The sequence below is a fragment of the Eretmochelys imbricata genome, chromosome 1, assembly GCF_965152235.1.
Source record: "Eretmochelys imbricata isolate rEreImb1 chromosome 1, rEreImb1.hap1, whole genome shotgun sequence".
Classification (NCBI taxonomy): domain Eukaryota; kingdom Metazoa; phylum Chordata; order Testudines; family Cheloniidae; genus Eretmochelys; species Eretmochelys imbricata.
Window position 1 is genome coordinate 307,115,214 of NC_135572.1, and position 16,270 is coordinate 307,131,483.

The 16,270-nt window shown below is 41.0% G+C and overlaps 1 protein-coding gene across 2 annotated transcripts; it reads right to left on the reverse strand.

The window, feature by feature from the left end:
- Positions 1 to 7,876: 7,876 nt before the first annotated feature.
- THAP5 (THAP domain containing 5) lies at positions 7,877 to 16,224 on the reverse strand. 2 transcript variants are annotated; one of them, XM_077834081.1, is made up of 3 exons: positions 16,006 to 16,224; positions 13,917 to 14,106; positions 7,877 to 8,856 (listed from the first exon to the last, which is right to left on the reverse strand). In XM_077834081.1, exons 1-3 carry the CDS (start codon positions 16,086 to 16,088, stop codon positions 7,900 to 7,902), a joined length of 1,230 nt encoding a protein of 409 aa, XP_077690207.1. In that variant the 5' UTR covers positions 16,089 to 16,224; the 3' UTR covers positions 7,877 to 7,899. The 2 variants fall into 2 exon arrangements, with proteins under 2 accessions (XP_077690207.1, XP_077690212.1); XM_077834086.1 differs by lacking the exon at positions 16,006 to 16,224 and adding an exon at positions 15,566 to 15,897.
- Between the last annotated feature and the right edge of the window lie 46 nt (positions 16,225 to 16,270).

Genomic DNA, 16,270 nt, shown 5'->3' on the forward strand with positions numbered 1-16,270 from the left:
TCTGCAAATGATTGTCCACACGGATTCATCTGTTGATGACTAACAAGCAGTTGTGTGTTTTTCTTGGAGAAACTAGGAGTCGTTCTTAAACAATGACTGCAGGACAGCTCTATCATAATGGGAACCTGATCCGAAAGTCTCTACAAAAAAGTGTCTTGTAAGTGTGTGGATCAAATTCCACATGGCTGCCGTACAAGTCCTAGAAATAGGGACATTCTTCAGACAGACAGAGGCTTCCCGAGTTCTACTGGAATGAGGTCTAACATGGCTAGGTAGATCTAACTTGGCTAGCTTGCAACATGTTTTTATACAGTTGGACACCCATTTTGATAAGTTTCTGTAGGGATGCTGCCTGACCCTTGATCCTATCAGCAAAGACCACAGATAATAGAGATGTGTTCCTGACTGATTTTGTCCTGGTAAGGTAGCATGACAATGGCCTTACTACATGGAGTGTATGAAGTTTATCTTCAGCCACGGTTGAGTCAGGAGTAGTGAAGAAAAGTACGATATGAATAATGAAACAACATTGGGCAAGAACATTGGGTCTGAGAGTAACCCTGTCCTTGTAGAACACTGAATAATGGAGACAAACCATGAGGGCCTGAATCTTCCCTATCTTTTTGAGCGGATGTAATAAAAAGGCAATCTTATGTAATAGGTAATTGTGACAGTCTGTACCCGTATACTCACCCCTTTTACAGAACTATGATAAATTTTGTACAAAGTATGCCTTGTGAGGTATAATTTGAAAACTCGTAATTTTCTGATCATTATTGTCCTGGTACAATATGTGTGGCAACATTGTATGTAAAGTTATAGGATTCTGCTCTATGATATTACAAAGACATGTTCCAAGTCTGGAGAGCAGTCACATAGCAGTTTCCCAGAGACAAAAGGCTAGCCAACACCTAACAGGTGTCAACAAAATCAAAGGGACCTGCTTATGTGGCAGGAAAGATGGCATGGGTGAAAAATCTACATCTTGACAAAGAAACAGCTGGGGGTTCCCGTCCACAGACTTTGTCTCCTGAACCTCAGCTGGAGATGATTCTCAGAGAAGAGAAAGAACTATAAGATGAGAGAGCAGACACCCCAAATTATTCCTCTCTTCCTTTCTACCCACGGCAACTGAATAACAAAGGAAACAACTTTGGACTGGGGGAGGGATACTGACTGAAAGAAATTCAGCCAGTAAGAGTGCTGAAATGTGGCGAGAGAGACCTTTGCTTTGAATTCACTTAGCTTACTAAGTTAGGCATTAGTTGCATTTTCTTGTAACCAATTCTGACTTTTAGGCCTCATTACTTGTAGTCACTTAAAATCTACCTTTCTGTAATTAATAAAAATTTTATTGTTTAATCTAAACCAGTGTATTTGGATTGAAATATCTGGGTAACTCCATTTGGGATAATAGGATTTGTGCATATCATTTTCTATTTATAAAACGACAGACTTTATATGAGCTTTTATGTCCAGGAGAGGGTTTGGGAGTACATTTCTGGGGAAAGTCTGGGACCGAGAATTTACTGGTTTTGCTGTGCAGTGTAATTCGTAAGTGGTAGGCTATAGCACTCATACATTATAACCTGGAGTAACGTACATGCTGGAGGCTGTGTGGGAGCAGACCGGGAGTGGTAACTCATAGAAAAGCAGTGTAAGAGGCACCCCAGGTTGGAGAATGGAGGGGAAACAGCTATTCATGGTTCAGATTGTACCCTGGGTATGTCACAGTGATACAGCCAACTGGTTACTAAGGGCTTCATTGTCCATCAACCCTGTTAATACTATACTGAGAAACTGAACTCAGAGAAAAACATGAATTAGGCCATTCGGGAATCTGGCCCTGAATAGCAGGCTGATGTGGAGATATTGCCGCTAGGTGGACCCTTATAGAACTAAATACTTATTATTATTATTATTTGTATTAATGTAATGCCTAGGAGCCAAAGTTATGGACCAGGACCTCATTGAACTAGGGTTTGTGTGTACACAACTCCCTTCCCCCACCCCGAGATGTCCCTGCCTCAAGGAGGTTACAATCGAAGTATAAGACAAGTCACAACAGATGGATATAGACAGATTGGGGAGTGTATGTAAACTATGAAACAATATTAGTCAGTATGATTACCAGTGATTTCTGCCCACTGGCAGCCTAACCATTGTCAATTTTTTTTGTAGGCATCATGGCAAAGGAGAGTTTTGAGAAAGGATTTGAAAGTGTACAATGAGGTAACCTGTGGATTTTTATGGAGAGTGTGAGGGGGCAGCATCTAAGAAAGCACAAAGGTGCTTGTTTGAAAATTTAACAAATGGGCAGAGGAGGCTGGCATCATTGGCTTCAATGGTTTCAATGAAGTCACACAAATGAGGGTCATTCTTGTCAGTTGCCAGCTTGTGCAGATCAAGGAGTGACTGGTTCACATTCTTTTCCAGGTGCAAGGCACACTCCATTGCTGTCAGCCCATTCTCCCAATCATCACGATCTGGTTTCTTGATGTCCTGCAAAAAGATCATTGGCTGAATGGAGGTGAGCATCAAAAGCAAGAGAAAGATGATAGGCAAGGTGGGCCTTGAAAGTCAATACAAGCACCCTCTGTTTGATGCAATAGAGCAGGTAAAGCCAGGGGCAAGATTCAAAGAAGGGGGGACATGCTCAAAGCAATGAGCTAGGAACATGATGATTACAGCAGTGTTGTGAATGTATATGAGCAGTGTAAGACTGTTTGTCAAGGCCAGACAGCACAATGTTGCTGTAATTGAGATGTGAGATGTTTAGTTTGGACAAGAGTTTTAGCTGACTGGATTAAAAGGAATGGCTGTATCTTAGAGATATTATTAAGAAATAATTGTCAAGATGAGGGCCTAGAGAGAGGTCCGAGTCAAAGATGCTGCCCAGGTGACAGGCAAAATGGTGGCGTTGCTCACAGTGACCGAGAAAGGGGGAGATTAGGGGCTCTGCAATAGAGTGCTATTGTACTAAACTGTTCAGCCACTAGGTGGCACTGTTGTTTTAGCTATGTTCCGCTTGAGGGGCTAGCCGTCAATAATGAGCTCTCAGAGGAACAGTCTAAGATTTTAGTTTGGACAGAAGGAGACAGGTCTGGAATAGGTAGGTAGGTCAGTCTGTGAGCCATCAGCATGGAGAGGGTAGCTGAATTTGTATTTGTGGAGGAGATTAGCCAGAGATAAGATGTAAATGGACCAAGGCTTCAGAGAAGAAAAGATTTCAAGACGGGCATTGCCAGCCATATCAAAGGTGAATGACAGATCAAGGAGGATGAAGTTAGAGTATTAGTTCTGAGCTTTAGCTAGGAAAAGATCATTGGAGACTTTGATGAGAGCAGTTTGAGTGGAATGCAAGGGGGCAGAAGTGGGACTTGAGAAGGTCTAGGATGGAACTGGAGGTGAGGAACTCCAGACAGTAACAATCTTAAAGATGAAGGGGAGAAGGGAGATGGGTCAGCAGCTGGAGAGGCAAAACGGGGTCAAAGGTATTTTTTTGAAAGATGGGAAAGACTAAGCATGTTTGCATTGTGAGGGGAAAGCAAGGAGAGAGTGAGGTTAAGGAAAAGATTAAGGGAGGGGATAAGAGTGGGTGTGAGGTAGATCAGGAGATGTGATGAGTTCACTGGGGCAAGTAGAAGGGTTACAGGAGAAGAGCAGATGAGAAACTTCTGCATCTGAGATCAGCGAGAATAGTCAGTGGGGAAGGGAAAGCAAACCGTGGGGGGTGGGAGATAAAGGTCACACTGTAGTTTGTCAGTTTTCTCTTGAAAGAAATCTGCAAGTTCCTGCACAGAGAGAAGTTGGGGCAGGAGGAGGGGAAAGTTTGAGAAGTAAGCCAAAGGTGACCAAAAGACAGCTGGGATTAAAGGCATGAGATTCAGTTAAATGGGAGAATTAGAGTTGTTCAGCTAGGACAATGGCAGAATTTAGAAAGAGAATGAATTTGTAGTAGATAAATTTGGCCTGATCATAGGACTTTTGTCAGAGATGCTCCTGATGCATGAGAGCAGGAGTATGGATGGTGGATGTTAGGAGTGAGGGAGGGCTGGGAGTTAGCAAGGCAGACCTTATGGTGGGGGAGAGGGGTCACAAAAGGCAAAAGACCAATTACTAATTAACTACAGTACGACTAACACTAGCACATTGGACAGAGAAGCAGCTGGACTCTACAAGGAGTCCATCTCATTGCCATTGGCAGGAAGGAGCCAACTGAATGACCTTTGGGCCTGCTCTACCCTTTATGACCTTGGGGGAAGAGGAGGAAGGCCATCTAGATGTCAGGATGGCCCCAGAGGACACTGCTGACCAAACAAATTTGATCTTACCTGCCTGCAGTATATGCGCACCAAGAGTGGATTCCATGTGGACAATCACATGAAGTATTCTCAAATACTAAGATAAAACAAAAGCCCATAGAAAGGAATACATTTTCAGCATTGTGTGGTGAAAACTAGTTGTACACTTCATGTTAGCAAGAACACTGAGCTCTCAAGGTTGAAAAGCAATTGTTAATGAGATCATTTTTTTGTACAGAGCTAAGTGTGATTTACCAGGTAGTAATAGTAAATTTTTCTTATGAATAATAATGGATTGACTTTACAATAGTTTGCCGACCTTATTTTAAATCATGTAAGCTAATACAGAAATCTAAAATTGGATTAATGCTTGTATCATCTCTCTTTAGTAATATAAGATTCCGTCTTTTTGCTTAATTTGCTCCTACCTGAAGTGATCTGAGTGGACTTCCAGCTGTATATAGGATTATTTCCTCATTATCTGACAAATGAGGGCTAGTGACCCAAGTCTCAGCAGTCTACTCAACTATGCTATTAGGGTCCTGTAATCACAAACAAACATCTCCCTTCTACTCTACTCTTCCCCCACAAACTCTTTCCCTACAAATAAATAACAACCCATTTGGCAGGCTTTAGAAAAAATTAAACATACACCCAGTACATGAGTAATCAGGTGTCACAACCCCATTAGGACAGTTAACACCTGTCTGACATTTAAATGCCATGTCTGAGTTAAGTGTCTAATGCCACCACCATTCTGCCTGCCAGGCAGACATTTAACTCAGACATGCTAAACCTGTGGGGGAAAAAATGCGGAAACTTGGCTTGTGAGTTGCTTGTTGGCTAGTTTTTGGCTTGTAGCTTCTTGCTTGTAGTTTGTTTCTTCTATTTTTTGATCAGCTCCCGGCAAGGGGAGGGAAAGGGTAGGGAGAGAGTCAGGGCTGCACAGTGGGCCCACCATAGTCTCAGACTGCATGCCAGAGGATCTAATCACAGAGTGCTGGGGTTCTTAGGGATTGACTTGTTTTGAAATAGAATTAGCTTGATTTTTGGCTTATTGTGAAAGTCAGGCTGATTATTTACTGCGTGAAATTTGGCAACTGTGATTTAACTTATCCCCAATCAGTTAGCAAAAGGTGCTTTTACTGGTGTAGGAATATGATCACAACCACTGGTATATGGCATTATGCCTGGTACTTTTGAAAGACTCCTCCTCTGATAGGGATCCCTGGGTGGCAGTGGGTTTCTGGTGGCACTGTTGCTGCTCACCTTCCCATTCAGCTGCATAAACCCCGATATACAATTCTTGCTTGTACAGTGGTCTGAAAAGGCTGTGAAGCACGCACGCAGAACCTGAGCCTATCCCAGGGGAACTCCCCCCAGGTGTTCTGAATATTTTCCTCTTACAGTTGTGTTTATAGCCATCATCTCTCCAATGGAGATTATTTAGAAAATCACTTCCTCCACCCAACTTCATTCCTGCATGCCTATGGCAACATCAACAGCTTCATTGGGCATACAACATCCCCAGCAGTATACATTTAAGCAGCAATGGGCAGACATCTGATTGCCTGTATCTCCAGTGCTTAGCAAAATAAAGAAACACAAAGAAGGGTGGAGGCAAAGTAATAGTATACAAGTACTTAAGAAGTTTAATTTGACATTTACTAAGGCCTTGTCTACACTACCGCAGTAAGTCGACCTAAGTTACACTACTCCAGCTATATGAATAATGTAGCTGGAGTCGATGTAGCTTAGGTCAACCTACTGTGATGCCTACTCTACACTTTGTCAACAGGAGATGCTCTCCCATCGATTTACCTTAAACTTCTCATTCCGATGGAGTACCGGAGTCAACTGTAGAGCGCTCTGCAGTCGATTTAGCAGGTCTACTGAAATTGACCCCTGGTAAGTGTAGACATGGCCTTAGAGTACCACTGTCAATAAGCGAAAGAGTAAACAGGAGTGGTACACACAGTATATATACTGGGCTAATAGAACTACTTTAGAACTCACTCCCCCCACCCTCCCAAAAAAAACCAGTCCCAAACCGTTTTTAAATTCTTAATATTTCTCCCTGTAAAGTGCATCAGGGCAATATATGTTGGACAGGGCACTATTTATTTCAGCAACTGTTACTGATACATTATCATTCAATGAGGTAGCTCACAATTTTATTCACTAAGTGAACCAGGTTATTCAGTATTTCCATGGGTAATCAACTATATTAGAAACTTTATCACCCAAAGCAGTTAAATGCAATGTATCAGAATTATAGCAGTTAGTGTAAACTGGGATTCTATCTCCCCCAATTCCCAACCTTATGTAGCACTAATCCTTGAACAGTAAGACCTTGTCTACATTACAAAAATTAAGTCGACCTAAGTTAGGTTGAAGTATAGCCACTGCAGTAATTACTGCACTGATTAACGTCCACACTATGTCCCCTGTCGGTAGTGAGAGTCCTCGCCAGGAATGCTTTCACCAATTTAACTGTGTGGGAGCACTGACAGCTGGAACCGTCCCGCCCCCTCCCCACATGGCGGCCTCCAGCTACGCTTCTTGTGGGGGTGGAGTTATTAGGTCGGTGTAGGACGTGACATATCAGTAGGAGCAACATTGTATTGTAGACACTTACAGAGTTAGGTAGACATAAGTTTCCTTACAGAAGCCTAACTCTGTAGTGCAAACCAACCCTAAGGTGTAGCAGAACATTAAGCCACATTCTGCCACTCTTACTCACTACTATCCACTCTGCAAATATAGTCTTCTTTTCTTCAAGATACAGCTAAGGTATAAATCAGGACAATAACTGTGGTAGATTCTGGTCTGATGCTGGTATTTGAATAGAGGGTTGAAAGTATTTTGCGTTGACAACTTCTGTTTTACTGAACAAAATCTACAACTTTGTCTTTTACTAGCATAGAAGCCATTATTCAAATTGTTGTGCGTATTTTAGTATCGTGAAAATTAGGAGCTGTACTGTATTGTCCCTAATGTTCAACTAGAAATAATGTTCTTATTGAAGAAGAAAGGGCAAACTTTGTTTTATTGTATAAATGCAATTTTAATTAAGGTCAACCTGTACAAAAAGCTATTAGAATGAATACTAAATGAGGATATAAACAGCAAACATGATGTCAGTACACAATGTATATTATACCTCCCAGTTTAAGAAGCAGTAACTCTAAACTGTTCTTACTCATTTGAGAGTGAACTGGGACAAGTTGACTATAACTATTTATTATGTGCCCCACATAGCTGTGATCTCCACTTGGTTTGTACTGAACTGTAAGGCTTATAAATTCTAGAGAAGCTTGAATCTGAGAAAGTTCCTCCCATTTTTATTCCACGACTTTATATTTTATTTTAGATGTTCCTTTTATTCTGCTCATTTATGATTCATGTTTGTGGGCAATAGTCTATCACTGGGCTTCAGCAGAATGGATGACATAACTTTTTCAAGAACACCTGTTATATAGCATTTTTGTGTTATCATTAATATGGCATCATGGAAAAAAGATGTATCATTTATATACAAGGATAATCAAAGAGACTAAAAAAAAGCCATGTTAGAACACCCATTTTAAAGATTTTATTGAATCATAGTCACTTCAAATGTTGTGAAACAATTTTCTACAATCTTGAGCTTTTCTTCAGAAAGCAGGTTTTCCTGTTTTAGTTGTCCAATAAGAGCTTCCAAGGATTTGAGCCTACCTAAAGTTTTTCTTTCCTGTTTTTCAAGGAGTGTTATCTTAGAATGCAGCTTTGCAATTTTTTGCCAGAGATGATCCCTGTCTATGTCTTGTCTGCAATATGAATGCTCAGTTTGTAATACTTCAGTTTCACCATTATTGTTTATATATGCAGATTTTTGAATTTCTATTTCTTCCATGTCTATGAACTCCTGTTTAATAGGCATGAAAGAACTACTTACCATCGAAGACTCTTTAGAACACTCAGCAGGTACAATGATAGCAATGACAGATTCGTTATTTCCATTAAACTGTTCGATAGTTCGTGTGATTGTACTGAGAAAAACTGCGTTTTCACTTGGCTGTACTTCCACAGAGCAGACTGCAATATGTGAGTTAGCATTCTCAGCTAGATGGTCAATAACTGGCCCAGCCGCATTTTTAAATTTCAAAGATGAATCCAGGTATTCAGGGTCTGTAACTTGCAGAACCGTGGCTGTACAACTTAAAAGATTCTCTACCGATGTAGGAACATTACTTGCTTCTATGTTCTGGACAGCTTCTGCCATTAAAACAGGTGTTTGTTGAATATGCCGCTCAGATGAACTAAGAATTATGGTGCCCGCTTGTAAGTTTTCTGTATTCTGAAACTGCACTTTCTTTTGTGGAGGTTTGCTCAGGGTTGATAAGCAAATTGCTTCAGTGTTTTCATCTAGCCTTTCTGCAATTGTGACACTTTTCTTTGGCGAACAAGGTTCAAACGATGCAGATACATTATCTGACTCTGCACACACACGGATGTCCTCCCCATCCTCTGTTTTTATCTCTTGTGGCTTGTGCTGAGAAGGGTCTTTTTCCTGGAGGAGAAATGACACCTTTTAACTACATATAATGCACAAAAGTTTCCTCATTCTGTAATGTGCTATTGAGTAACTATTTTTTGGATAATCACAATTTTTTAAAATATTGCTCAGAGATTAAACCAGTAATTTGCCAACAATCCATATATTTATCTCCAATAGAATGTTTTCCTTAAACTCTGTATACCACCAGAGGCACTCTCAAGTATTGGTCTAAAAAACTCTATGTAAAATACTTTTATAAACCTGAAATTGTTTTATAATTCTTCATGTAAATTGATGACACATACAATAGAAACAACAAGTTGCCTTTCTCTGACAAACTGGTTAGCTTCTCCTATTCTATCCCCAAACATGTTATTCGATACAAATTAATGATTGAGTATGCTGCTTTTGCATTACTGAAGCAGCAAAGCAGAAAATCCTGTTTTTTCCACCTAATGTAATTCAGTGGACTGATGGTTCTTTCAGACAACCGCCAAGCGACTTTACTTTTACAGAAATTTAGTACAATGGTAGAAAAGAAACCTAGATCTTCAGTGCATAAGTAACTGAAGTGGGTTATATGGATGTATGTGTGCAATCATGCATATGTGGTATGCATGCACATCTACACAGGTTTAATTTTAAATATACAAGCAAGCATGGTGTTGAAAGTTTGAACACTTCATAAGGATGGAGACATTTCTTTTATGACTCATGGTAAGTTAACAAGGGGAAAGATCTTACATTGATACTGCTTCTGTTTTTATCATCATCATCAAGGCTTGCGCTTCCCTGGCTACTCTCTCTTCTCCCCATCTACACAAATCACCTCTCCCCCATGTTTAGGATTAAAATCTACATAAGCTTTTTGATATGTTGGTCATTAATATAAAAATATACTAACGTTGTGTGGTATATTTTTTCAATAGGTTTGATTTTGAAGAGGGTAAGCTGTAGAAGTTGTAGTCATGTTAGGCCAGTAGACTAAGAATAAAAACAAAACAAAAACCTGTAAGCAACTTTAACTTTGCTCACTAAATATAAAAATAAGACAGGCAAGTATTAATAAGAATGTGGGGACAGGATGTAAAAATGGTGTGTGGTGAAAAAAGACAAGTCATTCTAAAGTGTACATTCATAAAGATATGCCTATTCCAGACCACCCTTACTGTTGACTGATCAACCTGTTCAGTGTTTTCCATGTCCTTCATAGATAAGAATTAAGTAGGAGTTCAGCAGAGTGACATGGGTTCCATTGCATTCCAATTTAGTTTTGTAACACACTTCAAAATTTAAAGGATTGAAAAAGTTATGGAAATAGCAAAAGTAGTTTCCCTACCTGCAGTGCTATCATCTCTAAAGTGGGTACCTAATGCTCAGTCAGTCCTAGAGATTTAAGAATACAGGGTAGCTCCCTTCCTCTGATCTACCAGAAGCTGAAACAGGGCTTCTTTGATTGATTGCTGAGCCCTGCTTCATCTGTTCAGAGATGAGAAAACACCCAGATTCTCTTGAAATTCTAACCTAAGGTTCTACCAGAACCACAGCTAGGCTGGACAGAGAGAGGGAGGGAAAAAAACCCAAAAAACAAAAATCCCATCAGGGTAGAGCACTCACAAGTAGAGCTTTGAGGAATCCCCATTTGTTTTGTACCTCAATATGTAGCTGCAGTACCTCAAGCATGTGAGCAAGGGAGCCGTACTATGGTTTAAGGAATAAAAACTCAAAACACCATCTCCAAAGCATGGAATGAAGGCCCATCACTATTTGACTGATTGAGCAGTGGGCATCCATCCAGGAGCAGAGATATCCTTCATATCTTCATATACATGTTCTCCTTAGGCTAAAACACACATCTCAAGAGTTCTCGTGCCACACTGGCCTTCCTCTCAGTCAGAACACCTGTTAGTGGGACTAGGCACTGGACCCTCTGAAGGAGAATCTAGGCTTTCATTAAAAAACCTCCTAACCCTTGTCTTTTCCATGATAGCTTTAAAAACAAACACAAGCCAATGTAAAATGATCACTACTGTTGAAATGAGCAATCACCTAGGCTCCGTTTCTGCAGCATAGGATCTTAATTATTTTCCCATTCACATATATTTTTCCATGTAAAAAGGTCACCTGAGTTTGGGAAGTGTCCTAAAGAATCACCTTGCATCTCTAGGAGTTCATGAGAGATGCACACTATACCCCAGTGAGATACTCCTATAAAAAAAATAAACAAAGTCTGGGAGTCAGGACATACGTGCCTAAGCATCTTTATGGATCTGGCCTTCAGATTCTACAGTAAGTGGGGTCATGTAAGTGTCCGGAACAGCTGCCACATACAGGCAGTGAAATGAGCCTCCATGAGGTGCTGGTGAGGAGGAGGAAGCATGCAATATTAAGAGCTATTGCGCCTTGAATAGAGGTGGAATTTTTTTTTTTGCCAGTGACGAGAGAGGAATATAAAATTGATGCTTTCCTCCTCCTCGTTTTGGGGATTCCCAAAACACAGTTTCATCCAGGGAATGTTTCATGTATTGCTGACTGGGAAGAAGCTACAGGGAACCTGTTGTTAAAATATTGGCAGCATAACCTCAAAGTATTCGTACAGCTTTATAGATCAATTATCTACGTAACATCTCCTCTGTAAAGATTGTGATTAGACTATGAACACAGACGTAAAAAAGGAAGGTTATGCTTCTGCTAAATGCAAATCACTACCTTTCTCTCCCTATAGTTAGCAACAAACTAATATTTAAGCAATAATTATTTGAGGCAAGAACCATCTTTTTGTTTTGTGTTGTACTGTGCCCAGCATAATGGGGTTCTGCCCCATGAGTAAGGCTTCTAGCAGCTATGGTAATACAGAAAATAATAATTTAATTCCATAAAGATTTTTAGATCATCCCAAAAAATTACTATTACTGTGTCATGAACTGCTGGATTTTCTTTCCATATTTTTAAGAAACTCATAGTTTTCATCCTAGAGATTGAAAACCTGTTTATATTAAGTTCACCTGCAATTCAAAGAAACCCACACTTATTTCTGGAATTCATTTATTATATTTTAAATATCAAAAGTCTGTGTTAAATGTTTTCTTTTTCAATATCAAAGTAGCTAGATAGACACAAATTTCAGTTTTATAAATTAAGCTACGATGGAAACGAAATATACATCTTTGTACCCTGCCTCCAACACTTCTCTCTACTGGATGCTTCAGAGAAAAAGTAGTAAACCCCTGTAGTCTCCTTCAAAACATTTATATTAAACAATACTACGATATATGTGAAGCACTGGGTCTTTACCTGACCAGTTGTATGGGAAATGTCTTCATGACACAACATGGGGATCAGATGAAAGAAGATTGATAGTCCTTACAAATTTTACTCTGGATAGTTTAAAAGCAGATCCCAGTTGTTATTCATACAAAGTGTAAAACGATTCTGTGTCCATTACCATTTACAGGATGTAACCATTTTTTATACTTCTGTGTAAAAGGAATACCTGAGAAAGCAACTCGTGTTGGAAAATTTTAACTAAACAAGATTTGAGTATTATACTTCTGAAAGAGTATATGAAGTTGTTTTGTTGGATCATATTAAAGACGTTCTGTATTAAAATCACAAATGAGTTTGATTCCCCATAGTTTAAATTCCAGGGTATTATTAAGAGGTCTCTTGGTTTTTGGTCTCTTATTTTTACTGTTTCTCTCTCTCTCTGTCTGAAACTTGCAAGCTGCTAATTGTGTTAGTACATCCTAAGACAGAGTCTGTTCTCAGAGCAATACTTTGTAACAACAACTACTCACACAGAGAGAGACTCAAAGCGATACTTTGTAACAACAGCACACAGAGACTCCCCGCCCTTTCGTTGTATTCATCTCGCTTTGTTGACAATCGTGATTAAAATAGAGATAGCGGATGTATGTGGATGGATGCTTGCTGTGGATAACTGAATGATCAGGGAGGTGCCAGCCTAAGAATCCAGTGTCCATAGGCCGAAGAAGGCGTCAAGTGGAAACAACCAGAGGATCCCCGGAGGGCAGACTGGAATCCACCCCACAGTCTCAAGGATGGGAGAACCGAAGAACAAGATAACTTCTGACAGCACGGAGCCATCAGGAATGTGCCATCTGCTGACTGATTCAGCAACAGCATGATGACACAATTCCCATAGACTGGCATAGGAATAAATTCCTATAAAAATAGACTCTAGAAAGTGAGAACTTTGGGGTCTGATTCTGCAAACCAACTTCCAGGAGCATCAGATATGCATCTGACAAGGCCCTGCTCCCTCCTCATGTCCAGGCCACCTGGCCAGTGGCTTGGCACGAGCAACTCTAAGTCTGGTAACTATGATAATAGCCTTGCAAAACGTGTGTGTGTGTGAGAGAGAGAGAGAATATGAATGTGTGAATAAATATGAAATTGAATGGAATGTTATAGCTATAACTAACTGCTTACTATGATTCTTTCTGTATTCACAATAAATGTGGCATTTTGTCTTATTCCCTTTAATAAGATCCTGCTGGTTTTTATTTTATTGGTATAACAAAGTATACTGAAGTTCTAAAAAACTTATGAAGAAGCAGATGATAACCCATTATGGTATATTATACTGTATAAAGCAGTAACTGCTTTGCAGGGATATGCCAATGAAAATACACAGCAATGAAAAATAGCAATATTTTTATAATTTGAGCCTGGACTCCTGATCCTTTAGTGAATTTTATATTAGAGAGAGGAGAGTCAAGAAAGAAAAGACATACACATGCTGAAACTGAAAACATTTTAAAAAGCTAATGTTTTTATACCATATGAATACATTTATTGTTAATAAGGTGGCCCTGACAAAATTAGCTATTTGAAACAAAATAGCAGCTGTAAAAGAAACATTAGTATTTGGACAGAAATTACCTAACAGCAACACTTCCAAGATTGGGTCTCAATCAAAAGTATGAAACTATTAGATGTTCAAAAGAAAAAAATCCCAAGTATTACTTTGTATGTATGGTTTTGAAAATTATACTATACTAATATCCAGCCAACACAGCGCTGTATTAAATAATAAAGTGACACATTACCTGATTATCAGGCAAAGAGAAAATAGTTGGTATTGCAGTATGTTTCAAATATCGAATTCCCCATCGCACATCAAGAGAGTCAGGGGTAAAATGGTCACTGCACAGGAGTTGGTGCTTACTGGGAGTCCATGTGTCACGTTTCATATTCCGCAACCATTTCTCAAGTCTTTCTTTATCATGAAGTGGAAACCTGGTTTAAAAGATTCGCACAAAATTAGTTTTATACTTTTTTCAAATAAAATCTCTTCATCTCACTCCTAAATCTTCCCTTACACAAGAATCTATCCTAAGTTTTTATATAGTGCTTATAAGTGCTAATTCTGGTAACCATGAAACTTACATCTAGATAATCATGTGTGGGGAAATCTTGGCTCCACTGAACTCAACGGCAAAACTCCCACTGACGTCAAAGGTGACATCCTGGCCCCAAAAACATCTAATATGGGCTGATTTGGGAACCCCTGTTCAAAAAACAGTTTCCAGTGAAGGCCCTGGGAATACTTGCTTCAGTAGAAAAGTAGGAGGATGTGGTCCTTATTTTCTTTTAACAAATAAGCAAGCAATTCTCAAATTATTGGATTCCACCTATTACTTTAATTTTGTTTTAATTATATTTCTCTTAATCTAGTTGTGCACATTCCTAAATTTGGGGTTTTTTTTAATTCAAAAAGCCACTCTACTAGTTTAGGTTAAAAAATAATTGTATAAAATATAATAATAATAGTGTTTCTGTCTCCCTCTCCCCAAACGTTCTTTTACAGTGATGTGAACCCAAACAGTAACACTGATTAGTCCATGAGATCTAGAAAGTGAAAGACTGAAAGCTAATAAAAGGAACCTGACTAGAGTAATTTTTATCATCCAAATTAAGTGAAAAGGAAAAGAGAGCACCAACAGTGGCAGGATTTTTTTAAAATTTGTTTTTAAAATACTGTTATGCAAAGTGACAGACAAACCCCAGGGGAAACAGAATGTAGGGGAGGGCTAAACAGAAACAATGTAAGCAAAGCCATGAAACTTGTCTAGTGAGTCAGTTTCCTGCCTATCATATCTGGAAGTTCATACATCAACCTTCATAGATCAAGTTCATAGATCAAAATCAGTCTCATCAATGGCAGTGAAAAATATCAATGGCACTAAAAAAAAAAGTCAAGCATTTCCACGTACAGTAACATCATTCAGCGCAACCTCAGTTCACATCTCTCACCAAAAACACATGACAAGACGCCAAAAAGGTTAGGATTCTCAGCTCCTTAAATATCTCTTTAGTTTTGACATGTAGCCAACTATAATACACATATCCAATCACTGTCACACTCAAACCACAACCTTGAGGTTTGATGTTAAGGTATAAATGGTCACAGGGTGTCCCGGGGATATGAAAAGTACTGTAGATGTCAGTAGTGGGGTGGGGACTGGTGGCAAAATTCATCAGAGCCTCCTGGCACCTGCTGAAGACCCAGCTAGCCTGGAGCCTTTTTGCAGAGTCCACAGCATGCCCTAATCCCAGGGGGCAACCAGATCCCCAGCCTCCTTGGGCTCACCCTGACACACACCCACTCCCCGAACCCCCTTCTACCCCCCAGCTACTTTTAATAACGCTTTAGTGTTCGTTTAATGTTTTACTCCGTCCCTAGCTAAACACTGACCGGGTAGAACCTCTGTCCAGAGGCGCAGCAAGCCCCGAGCTGGCCTGGGCAACGAGCAGAGCGGGGCTGAGGAAAGGGAGTTGGGGAACCGGAGCGGGTAGGGGCGCACTGCAGCTCCCAGAGCAGCCCCCCGCCCAGCAGGGCTATGAGGAGGTTGAAGCACAGGGCCTAGAGCCCATGGACAGCAGGTCCTGCGCCCCGCTACAGAGACCCCCCCAGTGAACGCTTGGTGCGGCCTGGGCCCGAGGGAGGGCGAGGAGCGGGCTGAGCGAGGGCGCCCGGCGAGGCAGGCAAGGGAGAGGCCCCGCTCCCAGGGCGACGGGCCCAGCACCGAGGGGGTGCGAGCGCGCCCTGGCGCTGCTGCCTCAGGATGGGAGGGCCCTGGGCTCCAGCGGAGCGTCCCCTCCCGCCGCGGGACAGCCCGGCCGGCCGGCACTCACGGGTAGAAGCTCAGCTTGCGCTGGTCCCTGGCGCTCTGGCCTCCCCGGTTCTTGCAGCAGGACGCGGCGCAGTATCGGGGCATAGTGGGCGCTGGAGGACCCAGCCCGAGGGGGAACCATACACGCAGGCAGCGGGGCGCGGGGATCGCCGAGAGAGCGGCAGCCCCTGGACGCTTGCCCCGACCGCCGCCCCACTTCCGCTTCCCCAGGGCTCTGACCCCCCCCCCATCGGCTCATCAGCCGGAAGTAACGTGACTCTTCAGGG